Genomic DNA, 16,805 nt, shown 5'->3' on the forward strand with positions numbered 1-16,805 from the left:
AAAAAGCAATCTGAACTGTGTCATCGGCCCTATGTTATTGTGACTGTGTGTAATAAAGTCACTCGGTCCTTTTGTGTTATATAGAAATATATAATGTCCCGTCGGAACGATTTTTCGGAAGTGAATCAATTGCCCTTTCATCCAGCAGATCAGTTAACTCGTGTGTCAGCCACCGGTGTCTGTCAATGGCTGGCGCATGTCACGTGCCCGCGTGTGACGTATGACTAGAGACGGGGTTAAAGGGCTGGCAAGTTGCACACGGCAGTTAATACCAAATAAGCGGCAACACTGTCCACGTAACGATATTTTTCCGCTCTGTCATACTCTGTGTTCGTCTTCTAGCATATATAAGTCGATTGTGAAAAATATTTTGGCACGGTTCCTCACTTAGTAAGGATGTGTTTTGATATGGTATGACGGAAATTTTCATCATGAATCCCGGAATTGAAACACGTGTCGAAGAATTGTCAACTGTTGTACTGTTTTTGATCGAAAACGACACGGAAGAAAATGAATCTTCCTTGGATCTAGGACCAAAAATGGAGCCGTTGTACATTGCCATACCGATGACATTTGTTTACGCCATTATTTTAATTACGGGAATGATCGGAAATGTGTGCACGTGTGTAGTAATTACTCGTAACAAATACATGCACACTGCAACTAATTACTATCTTTTCAATCTTGCAATATCCGATTTATTGTTATTGATTATGGGACTTCCTCAAGAAATGTATCAACTTTGGGTACGTTATCCTTACGTTTTTGGTGAATTTTTTTGTATTTTTAGAGGTCTAACGTCCGAAACTTCTACGAACGCTTCGATTTTAACTATAACTTCTTTTACAGTCGAAAGATATTTAGCAATTTGTCACCCTCTTCGTGCTCAAACTATGTCCAAACTCTCTAGAGCCGTAAAATTTATAATTGTAATATGGATAATGGCAGCTCTGTTTGCAACTCCATTAGTAGTCCAATTTGGAATTGTCGTAGAGACTTCGAATGATGTTGCCATTACAGATACAACTATTTGCACAGTTAAAAATCCTTTAAAACACGCTTTCGAAAGTTCGACTTTTTTATTTTTTATTTTGCCCATGACTATAATTTCGGCTCTTTACGTATTAATTGGGTTGAAATTGCGCGAATCTTCAAATTTATCTCGTTGTGTTCCCACCGATTCTGCTCCTATGACTAATGGGTGGAGAAGAAATGCTAGTCCTTCCATACACGTTGATAGAAGGCACATTTCCAAGCATGGGATCAACCGACAGACGTCTTCATCTAGACAAGCCGTTATTAAGATGTTGGGTAAGTCACGTTATTTAATTAATAAATAATCGAAAAACTTTTATTTGTATTTTTAATGTTTTAAGTACAGAAATAGTATATTTATAATAAATAATTTAAGCTTTATGTAAGTAAAATTTGCTGGTATAGGGGTGAATGTCCTTAATCTCCGACTATCTATTGTACTAGATTAATTCTTATTTTTCAAAAAAAAAAAAAAACAAAAAAAAAACCTTGGAATAGACGGATGTACGGATAGGAGAACAGAGAAATAACGTATTTACAAGAGTCCAGCGTTAACGCTTTCAATTTCCTAGAAATCTTGGAAGAGAAAAAACTAACAAATAAATAGTACAGACATTCAGACAGACGAATCGAATACGAAATTTCAACTGTCTAGCTTATAGTTTCCAAAGATATATATATATATTATATTATTGTTTATCAATCAACTTCTACGCGACAATGGTACATGTTACATGTAATTTGTACCTTTGTTGCATCATCAGAGTTAATACTCTTGTAATATTCTTGTAATAAATAACCTGATGATTTGTTTATGAAATCTAAAATCACATTTCGAAAATTTCAATTTAAATAATTGTAAAATTTCGCTGACTAAGGAAATTTAATTTTAATTATTAATTGCAAAATGATTTTTAAGGCGTGTTAATGGTATGCCATTATCTCTTTGACAATTTAATTACTGTACACTATATCGAAATTACGTAAAAAATAAGACGAGCAAGTTTTTATCCTGACAAGTTAAAGTGACGAGTCATAATTTGAAAAATCAAAATTCAATTTTTATTAAAGTTATAAAAATAATTTTTAAAACATTTGCTTTTTATTAGGCTTTTTTTTTTTTAAAAAAAATAATAATAATTTTACGAGGCTTTTGCAAATTTGTAAGACTCCTTTAAAAGTATATAAACTATGAATTTTCTTCACGAATTAACTATCTTTTCTAGGAGAAAACAACCAAATTAATTACTTTTATATGGGTCAAGTGTAGCTTAACTAATAAATTATTTTAATATATCTAATAAGGCAGATTACACTCGCTGTTTTTTGTCAACAACTAGATCATTAACTGTTCGTTTCCAACATACAGATCGCCTTACATGCCCTAAATTTAGGTAAATTATATACTAATACTAATGTAAAATAAAGTCTATTCTTATTAAATTTTTTTATATATGTATATATATTACAAATATGAAAAAAATGAGAGATTATTTTATTATTTTGAAGTCTAAACTAATAGGTTTTACTATAACGCTAGTGTTTCTTTGCCCAACTTCCTATGTTTTTTTTTTTGGTAACAAAAAACTAGGAAGTTGGGCATTTTTCCAAAAGAAATATAATATAAATAAAATTTGACTTTTTAAATTTGGTAAATAAATCGATTTAAGTGGATACACGATCCAAAAAATCATGCCAAATTTATAAATTTATAACAAATGTTTATGCGGAAATATTTCCACATTCTAAAAATTTAACCTTATAAAATAACATATATCGGCTTATATATCAAAAAATTCTTCAATTCTAAAGAATTTTATATGTCTTTTTTTTAATAAAAAAACAAGATTTAGACATATATTTACATATGGCACACATATCTGACGTATTGAAGGGACGGTGACAATGAGTCAACATGTGAGAAAAGAGCACGAAAATATCTGTGACTTTCTCTGCGTGTTTTTAATATAAAATAATCGCTTGTCCTCGATTTAAAAAAACATTTAAAATGTGCATTATTTGGAAATAAGAGCAGAACAAATCATTTAATTTACTGCTCTACATCACTTTATACTTATATTCTTCCCCTTATAAACCTGACCTATATTTTAAACGGTGGTGATGCTAGATTATTACATCTAAAATTAAATTATATTTTATATTTTATTACATTTTAAATGTTTTCTTTGAAAAAACTAGGACGTTAACATTAAAGTATATATATATAGATTTTTAATACTTTCGATAGAAGTAGTGGTGCGTATCGATAGAGGAATTTTTGATTTTATTTATTTTTTGAGGGGGGAGGAGGAGAAAATTTAAGTTATTTTTACTAACATTTTGCTCCTTCCATCATCTTATGCTGTGATAACAACTTGCAAATTTTATGAATGACGTGTAGTACGTGCTCTGTAAATTCTTTTACTTTTATATTAACATATCTGAATCGATATATCCTATTATAAAATATATATTTTTGAAGTTAAGTTTTATGTTAAAACCATCGCTTGGTAGGTTCTTATTTTTTTAAAAAATGCCATAAGAAAAGCATATAAAAATTCATCGTGGAGTAAAAGTAATGCTTTTAGATGCGGATTATTTGATTTTTCGTTTAGGTTTTTACATAATAATCGGCATGTAAAAGTCCTCTTGAAAGATTTTTGTTTTTAAATGTATGCTTTACTGAAGAAAAATAAACTTCAAAATGTCAATTTTTTGTTAAAGAAATTTCGTAATATCTTTTGTAAGGATGCTTAAAATGGATCACGACACGATACGTTACATCATAATCTTCATTCTTTTTCTTGTTTACTTATAGTAAATGTCGACTTAAGTCGAGGAAAAAAATGTCATATAACACTGAAAATAAAATATTAAATCTCTTAAAAATGAATAAAATACTATTTTATTAACAATTGTGAGATTGTTATAAAAATATTATAACATATCACTTCATCCAATAGGTCGTCATGGTAACGTGACTAGATTGTAGGAGGTTGGAAAGATGTCGTCGATCTTAAAAAATAAATCTTCCAGAAAATGATGCGAAAATTTTTTCCTACCGAATGATTTTCTTTACATACATGTATTCACACATTCAATTGTATTCTGAGTCCTTTAAAAACCTCTCCTGCAGAATGATCCTAAAAATATAAAATCAGTTATTTTCAATCGGTAGTTCACGATCTACGTTAACTTATATTACATTTCACAGCTTCTAGAACGTTAAAAAATGAATCCTCTATATAAAAATCGTTAAAAAGTTTTTAAATTGGATATCTAAATTACTTTATAAATAAAATTTCAAACGATTTTTCCAGGAAAAAGACGGAAAAATGAAGGGAAAAGACATCACAACGTATGTGACATGTCTTAGAATTATGACTTTTATACTCCATTTAATTAATGACTCGATTCAAAAAACTAATAAAAATAAAAATAAAAAAACACTGAAAAACGTAGAGATAAGAACATTTTTAAAAGTAGAATTACTTAAGTGAAAGTAAAGTGATTTCTGTTGAAGTACAAAATTTCATTATATGTCGATGGCTGATAACCTTGAGCTGCTTGCAATTAATTATTTCTAGATCATCGACTGCAAATACAATTATTCGCGGATAAAGTATCCATTTTGATTCCATTTTTACTTGTTTTTAACTAATTAAATCATCCAGCGATCAAACATGATATGTAATTGTCATACAGAAGAAAGAATAAATGAATCTACTCCACTTCCTAATGGAATGACTCGATATGAATTAACTTAATTAATGTTATCAGTTAAGAAAAATCAATCATTTTATAAAGTCGTGTGTTTACTAATATCAAATTATACAAGGATTTAAATAAAATTAGCACAATTCTTCATTATACAGTCATTAACGTTCTTTAAATGATGATAAAACTTTAATATAATTAGATAGTTCTAAATTAACTATACTATAAAATTACATTATAATGAAGTTAATTAAAAACTAACTCATTATAATTATATATATATATATATATATTTTATATTAACATGTTAATTATTATATAAAATTTGAGCATTTTATATTATTTTAAAAGTTACTTTTTATATAAAATATTTGAAGTTAATTCATTAAAATTCTTGCTTATTCTAAGTAATTTTTTTTATTATTTATTAAGTATACAATTTATATTTTATGTATTAATAGTTTAAAAAATAATAAAAGAATTCCAATTACAATAAAACCTGCGTAAACCGGAAGTTTTCCGTTTTAGACAGGTTTTACTGTAGAAAATATCGAGAGAAATAAATATTTTTTAATTTTATTTTTCAGTAGTCGATGATATATATTCAAAGAGATTTTATTTAAATTTTATAGCGAATTTATTAAGGTTTTCAAGCCTGTGTATTAACATTTTAAATAAAGTTTTGGTTATATACAAAAAGTTTATATCCACAGCTCTCGAGTTTCTTGAATGGGATCTACTCACCGAGAAGAGCATTCGTATCTGATTAGCATCGATCAAAACAAACCATTGAATTAAATAGACTTAAATTTCATAAAGCCATTTTTTTCTCTCTTAATGTCCATTCTAACGACATTTTCTTGTTTGTTTTCATTCGGATATCTTCCATTCATATCTATCGTTTACATTTACTTTAAAGGCATTTCATACTTTCAATTTTTTACATAATTTAGATCGTTAATAAAAAGAAGAAGAATAGTTCCATTTAATATTAGCTTTGATTTTTATCTACTTTAGTAGAAATACAATAGCATTCGAAGTGAATGAACCTTCTTTTTATTTTATTGATCTTTAAACTATCTTACTGTATAAAAGTTTAAAAGTTTAACCGGAAATATCTCAGGATTAATATGGTAATTAAAAAATAATTATTGGGATTTTATATACTTTAATGTGTAGAATTTTGTGAAGTTTTGATTATTCGAATAAACAGCATCCAGGATGAAGATCCATAAGAGATGCTCTTAGTTACAGCATCCTTTTCTCTTTGTTTTCTTGCTCTATCAGCTAAATTTATAAATGCTGTTGATCAAATAAGTTTAAGAAGATTTAATAATTTATATAATTACTAATATTTTAGTAATTTATGCTAGAATTTTATGTAATTTAAAATATACAGTCGTACGGAGATGGTCAGTAAGTGAGGCTTTTAGTTACAATATATTCGTTTTTTTTTCTTTCGTATTTATTTGTAAGTCTCGTATCCAAAAAAAAAGCTCTCTCTAAGTGAAATATTTATAAAGATTTGTAATTAACTTATTCAATTATCTTTTGCTCGAATCGTGTTTAGTGAAAGATGCCAAACATCTCAATTAGGAAGAGTATTCTCATTTGCTTTAACAAAGTGGTTCATTATTCAATTCGTGGCACACATTTTTTCCTCTATTTTCATCCCAAAGTATAAAAGTGGGTCAAACAGATTTCAGAAGTATTAGAGAGCATTTTTCAATAAAGAAAAAAAAAAAGAAACTTTAATAGATTAATGGTTAAACCAATTTCCCCATAAGATCCCCAAACTAGCAATTTGATTCTATTCTCATTACAAATAAAAATAATAAAATGAAACAACATAAAAAAAAAAAATTTTTTTCTTATGTTCTTTGCTTCGATTGATAATAAATGACATGTTGTTCACTTTACTTTTAAATTTTTTTCACATGATAATTTCCCTGATGATCAAAAACATTCATCTTTTTATATATATACAAAGCTTGCAATAATATAATAAAATCTAAAACTAATTTGTATAAATACATATATATATATATATATATATATATATATATATTTTAAATATTAAATTAAAGTAAAAATAAATTTTGCTTTTAAATATAAATTAAAAAAAAAAAAATTCAAGTTTTTCTCTTCTTAATTTGATTTATTAGAAATAAAATATCTAAAAAAACAAGCAAGTTCTAAGGTTATCTTCCAGTTTTATATGACTTAATATTTAATTATTATTATTAATTAATTAAAAGCTAAGTTGCATGTTAAACTTTTAGAACTTTTTAAATTTTTATTTATTAAAAATTTTTTTTTATGTTTATTAAAATTATGTTTATATTTAAATGATTAAAAATGAATTTTTAATTTTTTAGAAATTTAAATTTTAATCCTCTTTGATGTGTTTTTTACAAATATATTTATCTAAATTAAAAAAAAAATTGTAGTGAAAATAATTTTATTTCACACAATTTGAAATGTCACATTTTTGAAAAGATTACATGAATTTTTTAAGTATAAAATTTAATTTTTAAAATAATCCTTTTATAATAATTTACATTTTTTTATTGCTATGTTTTCATTTATTTAATTATTTATAAACAAATTTTATTTTAGAGTTTATTCTACTTTCCATTAGAAGATGTGAAAATTTTACTTTGTTTTTTTTTATAAAATAATAAAATATTTTAATATATTCTACTCCCTTTTTACTAATATCCATTATATTCCAGTGAAAATTTATTTTAATATTATAATGCATACATTAATACATTTTTCTTCTTATTTTATTGGATAAATTTATATAAATTAATTTAAATTACTTTAAATAATTTTCTCTAATTAATAATTAAATCATTTTTAGAAGTAATCATATGTTTGAATTGATCAATATTATGTATTTATAATGTAAATTTGTGTGTCTAATGTAATTACTAAGTTTGTAATAAGTAATTGTGTAATATATTAAAATATATATAAAGTCTAATTACTTCTAAATAATTATTTAGAAGTAATTAGACTTTAGAATTATATTATTTAGAAGTATTTAGATTTAATAGTGTGTATATAGATATTTAAGGGCATAAAATTACTTGAAATATGTATATTTGATATGATTTTGGGTTAATGTAACCTATGGTTCCAAAATGGCGGCTCGTCTCTGATTCCAGCAAACAGAAGAAAGGAAACAGTGGGTACGCGTGTTCTAACCTGACCTAACCTATTGTAATATAATAAATTACCATAATTATTACCAATAAAATTATTAGAATAGGTTAGGTTACGTTAGAACATGTGTACCCACTGTTTCCTTTCTTCTGTTTGCTGGAATCAGAGACGAGCCGCCATTTTGGAACCATAGGTTACATTAACCAAATTTTGTAGTCATAAACGTACATGAAATTACATAAAAGTAAGCATAGAGTTAAGTACAGAAAATTATATTTTTAAATGCATTTTTTACGTTTTTAATTAAAAAAAATGTTTGTTTTTATCTCTTTCAGTTGCTGTTGTGGTCGCATTCTTCATCTGTTGGGCACCATTCCACGCGCAACGATTAATGGCCGTATACGCCATGGAAAAAACACCCACAAACATAGTCATATATTCAGTATTGACATATATTTCTGGCATTACTTACTACGTTAGTTCTACCATAAATCCTATACTTTACAGTATAATGTCATTAAAATTTCGTCACGCATTTCGCGATACTCTAGCACGTTGCTTCGGTCGTAAGAGGAATAAAGGAATGAGAAATTTAAATTCTAGATATAATAGTACCATACGTTCTACAGATTTTACATTAGTTTCAGACTGTTTACATACTGATAAAGATATAAAAACCTCTCGATTCTTGGCACGAACTAATACTAATCCCGTATTCCGTATACACGACTGTAAAGAAGATAAAATAACAAACATTAGTTCCGTCAATAATAGTAATTTACATATGATGGATGATAACGTCTGCGATGATAATAACGAATTATCCGAATCTATGGCTAAATTAAGAAGTAATCGTGGTTAAATATAGTTAAAAAAAATTAACAGATATTTAATACAATTAAATAAGCCCTCGAGCGTGAAAATGTTTTAAAAAACGTTAAAAAAAAGCTTCTGTAAACCCGGAATAACACGGTTCCGTTTTAGACAGGTTTTACTGTTCAATAAATATCTTAATGATAAAATGTAGTTTTAATTTGGTGAATTTTAAAACAGAAACGTTGACATTTTTAATTAAAATATATGAGTTTTTAACTCAATTAATTTGCTGAAATTGCAATTAGTTAATTACAATTCGCTATAGAAAATGTGGTTAATGTTACCTATGATTCCAAAATGGCGGCTCGTCTCTGATTCAAGGGAACAGAAGAAAGAAGGGACACACGTTCTAACCTAACCTATTCTAATAATTTTGTTGGTAATAATTATGGTAATTTATTAGAATAGGTTAGGTTAGGTTAGAACGTGCGTACCCACTGTTTTCTTTCCCCTGTTCTCTTGAATCAGAGACGAGCCGCCATTTTGGAACCATAGGTAACATTAACCGAAAAATGTTAAATAAGCATTAAACATCTTCCAGCCTTTTAAAAAAGTTTTTTAATATTCAAATATTTTCGGCATTAATGCTTTTTTATAGAACGAAAAAACACGAAAAAAATCAGTCAGAAAAGTCAGTTAATACGGAAAAACTTTTAAATATATTTACAGATTTTTTTGAATTAATTTTTGTAATTAAATTTCAAATAAATAAAATTTAATTATATTATATTTTCCGTCCGAGGAATTTATATATTTAAAATTTAAATAAATAAAGTCGATAATCAAAGATTTTATACGAGGGGGGATACGAGAAAAAAAAAATATATTTATAAATTAAAAAAATAATTAGGAAAATTAAGTATATTTAGAATGTTTCTACGGTGAAAAATATTAATAAATCTTCTGCTTTTATATAAAAAATAAATGATATTAATAAGAAATTAGTCAAGAGAATAGTAAATGAATAGAATAGAAATTGTAACTATGTTAAGGAATATATTTAATGCTTTAGATTAAATTGTAATTTATTATAAATCACGTTCGTTTATCATTAACCAATAGATTTTCTTATACAGTTTTAGTGTATAATGTTTTAAACATGTGATTACTTAACTGGTTCTAAAATATTTATGAATCAATCTATAATAAACATCACAACCACAAGTTAAAGTACAGGTTCATTTAAATCTAATGTGACTCCATCTGTTGATTGTTACACTACTCTTCATACAGGATTATAAATAAATAAAAATTAAAAAAAAAAAAAAAATAGAAACTTTTATGTTGTTATTTTTATATACAGAATGTAATAATTAATAAATAAAAATAAAAATTAAATTATAGTAAAATTATAAAATTAACTAATTAATTAATTGTAATATTGTTAAAATTGTGTAAAAAAAAATAATTAAAATTTATATTTAATTCAATGTTTTTAAGTAAGTGATGTTTCTTTTTGTGTATATAATAAATATATATATGTGATGCTCAATTTATTGAATAAAATAAAATAAAATGTTAAATAAATAAAAACATGTATATACAGTATGTATCTGTTTAAATTATTCATGTGTTTTTTTGTTTTTTTGCTTTAAAAATTATAGAAAAATATATATATATATCTGATTTGCATGCGTGCATAGTTCATGGGAATGACGAGAGGAATAACAGGGCCGTAGCTATAGGGCCAATACTTGTATAGGGGCCTACTTTGAAATCTGTGTAATAAATTCTAGAAAATTAATTTAGGCAATTTTAAGTGAATGAAGAGAGAAAAAGAAATATAGTAAACAGAGACTGTCGTGTCAGAAAGGATTTTAGAAGTTCATAAGGAGCAGACAAGATATTCTATTTAAGTTATATACCATAGGTAACAGAGGGTGATCAAGGACCCTAGACTGGTTCGAACCAAATTTTTCAGTTATTCTCTATGACCCTTCGAAAAATAAAGGTTACCGTGAAACCTGGAAGTCCCTGATCTCAATTTCTTGATACATTATGATAATTTAAGTGAAATTCACTGTTATATAAGTATTGAATAATAAGCAATGAAGACACATGCCACGAATCGTATTCTTTGTGATGATTTTGGACTACAAGATTTTTTTTTTCTTTTGGATTTGGAAGATCCTCCGAAGTAACTCTGCTGATTTGAGTTAACCTAAAATAACTAAAATTATAAATGTGATTTTTAATTCTAATGCTTGTCTTTATTACTTTTTACACACATCGCACTGTAGCTTCAGTGGACCCAGGCAAATTTGACTTTGCTTGGGTCTCTTGAAGCTGGGTCTTTGCAAATTTGATCCTGTACCTAGGTGGCCTCAGGTACAGGGTTGACTTCAGGCATTTTTCTTCGAGGGATGGTTTTGAGAAAATATTTTCTTATAAAAGATTGGTTTGGATCCTCATGTTAGTGGGTCCCCAGGTAATTGCTCTTTTTGCCTATAGGATAACTATGATTTTGCTCTTGGGGGTGATCTAGGAGGAAGATGTAAAAAGTACAATCAGAATGAAGAAAAATTAATTAAGCGTACTGTTTATTTTATACATTTATTTATTTTTTAAATAAATTTTGTTTTAGTTTAGATTTTATTCTTAAAACCTCTGGGGATCCAACACCCATATCACCCCTCACAAGTATGCCACAGATTATAAACACAGTACCTAAAAAATGTATATATATAGTTAAAATGTTGATTAAATATGAAGTAAATAAATAAAATATATACATATATTTTAGTTTTCTATTGTCAATAGATGGCATTAAGTTACTTAAGTAGATAACATTAAAACAGTTTTATGTACTGCAACTTGAAAATTTTTCTCAAATTAATTCTATGAGTTCTGGTAAGTTTGTATTTATCATGTTATAAAATTTCAATAATAATTAATATATATTTGTATCTAAACACGTGTATATGTAAGTGTTTTATGAATTATTTTAAATATTCTATACCTTATTTAAGATTTAGAACTTGGATACATAATGTTAATTATTAAATATTATTTTTAATAATTTGTATGAAATATTACACATACAGTATATTTAAATATATAAAAAATGTAATATATTGTTGAAAAGTTAAGGATATTAATATTTATTAATTTTTTTTTTAGTTGATAATTAAGAATTAATGATATTTATTGGTATTTAATAAATAAAATAAATAAAATAATAATATAATAAATTTTATTTATTCTATGATAAAAGTAGTACAGTTATATAAAACAATTCTTTTGGCCTCTTCCTGTTTCCTTTTATTTTCCTATATACTCCATTATAAAACATTATCTTTATTTTTTCTAATACTATGTTACTTTACTTATTCTTTATAATGATAAATAAAAATAATATAATATTTAAAAATCAAATTAATTTATTAATTCCTATTATTATTATTATTTTATAAAATTTAAAATGATTAATAAAATAATAAATTCATTTGGTTTAGAATGTATTTAGATAAATATATTTTGAAATATATTCCCACTTTTAATATATTATTCAATGTTAATATTTTAAGATTTATATTTTAATTAATTAATTAAAAGCATATAAATAAATATAGATGTATATTCAATTCTAGGAATTGAATATTTTTCTATGTACTCGAAACTATCATTTTAGAGTTTACTTTATCTGCATTAAGTGCAACCTTAGAAACTCCAGTAAAGTTCCTTCTTTAAAATTGAAAGTATTGTTAAGAAAATACAGAGAAATTTAAATATAAATCTTTAAAAAGTTTTATTGATTTTTTTTTTTTCAATTTTTAAATTGAATTTTAAATTAGTTCTAGAATAAACATCATACTTTTAATAGAAAGGTAATACACTACATTTTACTTTAAATAAAGTTGATATTTACTGAAGATGAATAAAAAAAAACATTATTGATTAATAAAAAAATAATATTTGTTGACATTCCCCTAATTATTATTCATATTTTAAAAAAGAAATTTAATCTAGAATATTTAATATGATTGAAAAAAGCTTACTGTTGCTATTGTTAATCAGTTTTTTTTTAAAATTACAATTATATTAAATTACAGTTTAGTATAAAATTAACAAAAAACTCATTATTAATTCTGTATTTTATTGATCGATTATAGGAGCTAATTATTATGAATAATATTTGATATACTAGAAAAACTCGATGTAATGAACTTGTAGAATGTTTATTATATCGAGATAAACTCAATATAATGAATATTCTATAAGTGTAAGACCGAGCTGAATTTTCCAATAGAAAACTAAATTACTGATAAATATCGGCATCTTGTACTTGTTGATACTGGTTCCAATATCTTCCCGGATATATACATAGACTTATTGATTAGAATTAGTTTATATACTTTAATTTTTCTATAAAATATTCAAATAATTATTCTTTGTAATTTCTTTAATTTAGAGGTTATCTGGTTATTTAAATTTTATATAATATTTAAAATAGATTTGTATTTTATTAAATTCATTAATGATAATTTAAAAAGATTGATAAAGTTGTCAAATATAAAATTCTTAAAACTGGACTAATATAGGACAAGGTAGTCTACCCATGTTTTCTTATTGTTTTGATATTTTGAACATCCTTTCCAGTATTCAATTAATTATTTTATTTTATAATTTTTAATATTATCTTATTATTTTTTCAAAAAATTATAAAAATAATTCCTAATTCTATTGTTAAACATGGTTCAATGAATATGGCTTATTCCTGTGGGTTACATCAATTCCTTTGTGATTTCATGTATATTAGTAAATCTTTAAACAATAATTTTTAAAAATATATTATTATTTTTATTTTTAATTCAAATAATATTAATTTCACAATTTAAAAAATTAAATCTCAACCAAAACTGTTTGAGTTTTAGCAAGAGCTTACAAAAGTCTGAGTTTTAGATTTAATATATTTTGCCAATAAAAAATAATATTTTATAAATATTTGCATGAATTATTCGAATTTAATGCACAATAGCTTATGTAAAAATAAAATATTCCGTTAAATTTTCATGCATGGACGGTTACTTGATCCTATATTTTCCTGTTTATAATGATTTCTGACATTTGTGCCATTTTACCTTGAGTTGGTATTTTCCCTTATAAGACTTATATCACACGACATAATTTATTTTATACTTGTTTTCTCCCTAAAATCTACATTAAGACCTTTACAAGTAAAGCATTAAAGTTTGTAAGAAAAAAAATATTATGCATATAAAAATGTTCTATTATTACTGATATATTTTGACTACAATGTAAAATAAGTAATTTAAATAATCATTTTTACAATTACTTAAAACTGTTTTGAATTATTTTTAGAGATAATTTTACATTAAGGAATTAGAGAAACGTGTAAATATTGTTTTATTATACAGTTAAACCTCTGAAAAACGGACTGGAACATAAAAAAAAATAAAAAAAAATGGCTGTTGCTTGGAGGTGGCCGTTGTTAAGAGGTTATTTTGTTTTAAAAAAGTTACCGAACAAAATGGCCCCACTGTTTAGAAGTGGACATTATTGGAGATTCGACTGTATTAAGTTTATAACTTAATTTATATATTTGCAACATTTAATAAATATTCAAATGTTGCAAATATTGCAACTGAATTCAATTAATATTTCACATCTAAATATTTAAACAGAATTAATTTTATAGAAATCATTGCATCCTTTCTACCTTCGAATTTCCTATTTTATTCCATGAGTTTTCTTCCCTACATCCTGCCAATTTTTCCAATAATCTCTTTATCTTTTCAAATGTAAAAAGTAGGACAAAAATCTATGAAAGTCACCTGATTCTCAGAAGATATTTTATGTAATTCCTTTAACTTAAATCAATAAAGACCAGATATTTTTTTTCCCGACGATTTAATAACTAAAAATGTTTTAAATTTCGGTATTTATGTGATTTTTTTTTAAATAGAAAATTTAGTTAGAATTTCGTCTTTTCCCTCGACTGTGTTGATGAATACATTAAGAATCAGACATTTGTAATTCAAACTTTTAATTTGGGCTAAAACTAACTGAAAACACGATAAAAATAAATTAAAATGTAAGAAAAATTAGTTGTTAGATATGATTAATTAAGGTTGTAATTGACTGTTTACGGGCACCACCTCGCTGGGTGAAAAATGACAATTCCTGTATATTGTACAACAGTGTTCATAACAGACTGTCATACAATTAACGAGATCGCGACTATGAACACGAATTAAAATGGTAAACGTCTATGTAATCGGAAATCTCTAATTTTTGGAGTGGTTTTTCTCACTTCCCTACGTTTAGCGTAAGTAATTTCCGCGGGTTTTCATGGATACGCGGAAATAAACAATGATTTTATTCAGAAAAAAACTGGTAAAAGAAATTTTTGTACTTCAAGGTTTTTTTACAACAGTAAAGGGAGTTTGTTTAAAAAATCCTTATTAAATAACATTAAAACAAAAATTGTTATCTTATCTATCCATATTTCTTTTCTACTTCCCCTTAATTCTCTTTTCATCCCTCAGAAAGTGTGAATGCCGTCTCGTTGTTCTTCACCAATTAGTGGGCATCAGTAATAGAGAAGAAAGTTTTTATCTCGCTTATACTTAATTTTCGACTGAAATTAATCCTAAATACGATTTATATAAATCAAAATTATAAATTAACGATTGATATTTGCTTAAAAATAAGGAATCAAAAAGAAACCATTCAAGTAGATCAGTGTTTACAGAAAATGTTCTAAGGTTTCTAAGGTTCTAGTTTTCTGTTATCACTTATAAATAACAAAATGAAGATTCTAAGAAAGATTCCAACGCATTTCATCAAACCAAACCATAGAAATATAATTTTTCTCTTAGTTTGTCTTATTTTTATGGAGTAAATATTTTAATGAGCCTTCTCCAGACTGTTCAATCTTTTATCCATTATTATCTATAACAATATATACCACTAACAAATAAGCTTAATTAATTAACTAACCGATGACCGTGGTGGTTAAGGCATCACCTATTGCATTGGGGACCCGAATCCGGGGCAGAGAATTCCAGAAATTCCTCACGGGCGGTCTCTTACAGATATGTTGGGCTCCCTTACTCAATACCCGATCGCCTTCATTGTGGGCCTGGGCAAGCCCATAATGGTTATGGAAAAAGTCTTATTAGTACACACGGTGATGGTCGGACGAAGGTGAGGATCCAGGATCGAATACGGATGAAAAAACTTCAGGAATTTTTCGGGGGTGGTCCATCCGGATAGGTCGGGCTCTGACCCTCACTTCCTAATGGTCCGATTATGGACCTGGCCACCCCTATAAAAAGGCTTACTAAAAAGCTCCTCTTAGTGCCCACAGGGTGGAAAGAGTGAAATAAACCAGCAACGAGTTGCTTAACTTTTCCAATAACATTTGAAATTTTGGTGGCGCCTCCTAATAAACATACCATCCGGCAAAATTTCAGAAATTTTTGACGAAGAGCATGGGTGTTATTAAGCTTCAAAGAGGGTAAACAAAATCGTGTTCCACACATACACTAACATACAAAAAAAAACCCGAATTTTTTGCATTTCTCGATGTTTCATGGTGTCCCGAGCCCAAAAATCTTGAGGGACCATTTTTTTGACCGATAGCCATACTTTCCCTCTGTTATATATAACAGCCGGGGAAATAAACAAGGGGAAATTAACTAATATAAGAAGAGTACATTAAATTCGTGATTGATTTAAAGTTGAGAGAAAAAGTTATACAAAGAACTTCGATGACAATTAATTTTGCTTAAAATTTAATTAATCCTTTGTTCATAAATGAAGGGAAATTTGATAGTTACTTTCCCGGCTGTTATATATAACACAGGGAAAGTATGAAGATTGGTCAAAAAGTGACCCCTTAAGGTTTTTTGAACTCAGGAGACCTTAAAATGTGAAAAAATGCAAACAAACAGAAAAAAATATTCGAGTATTTTACCCTTCTATGTATGGATGCTAATGTTTGTGTGAGGGGAGCACGTTTTTTTCACCCTCTTCGAAGC

General features: G+C 26.3%; 1 protein-coding gene across 1 annotated transcript; it reads left to right on the top strand.

Moving 5' to 3' along the window:
- The first annotated feature begins 289 nt into the window (after positions 1 to 289).
- Positions 290 to 8,793, top strand: LOC136975351 (pyrokinin-1 receptor-like). The gene is made up of 2 exons (XM_067270408.1): positions 290 to 1,311; positions 8,259 to 8,793. The coding sequence occupies exons 1-2, from the start codon at positions 414 to 416 to the stop codon at positions 8,783 to 8,785; spliced, it is 1,425 nt and encodes a 474-aa protein (XP_067126509.1). The 5' UTR covers positions 290 to 413; the 3' UTR covers positions 8,786 to 8,793.
- The last annotated feature ends 8,012 nt before the right edge of the window (positions 8,794 to 16,805 follow it).

This window comes from Centruroides vittatus, unplaced genomic scaffold, assembly GCF_030686945.1.
Source record: "Centruroides vittatus isolate TY-2023 unplaced genomic scaffold, ASM3068694v2 contig_370, whole genome shotgun sequence".
NCBI lineage: Eukaryota > Metazoa > Arthropoda > Arachnida > Scorpiones > Buthidae > Centruroides > Centruroides vittatus.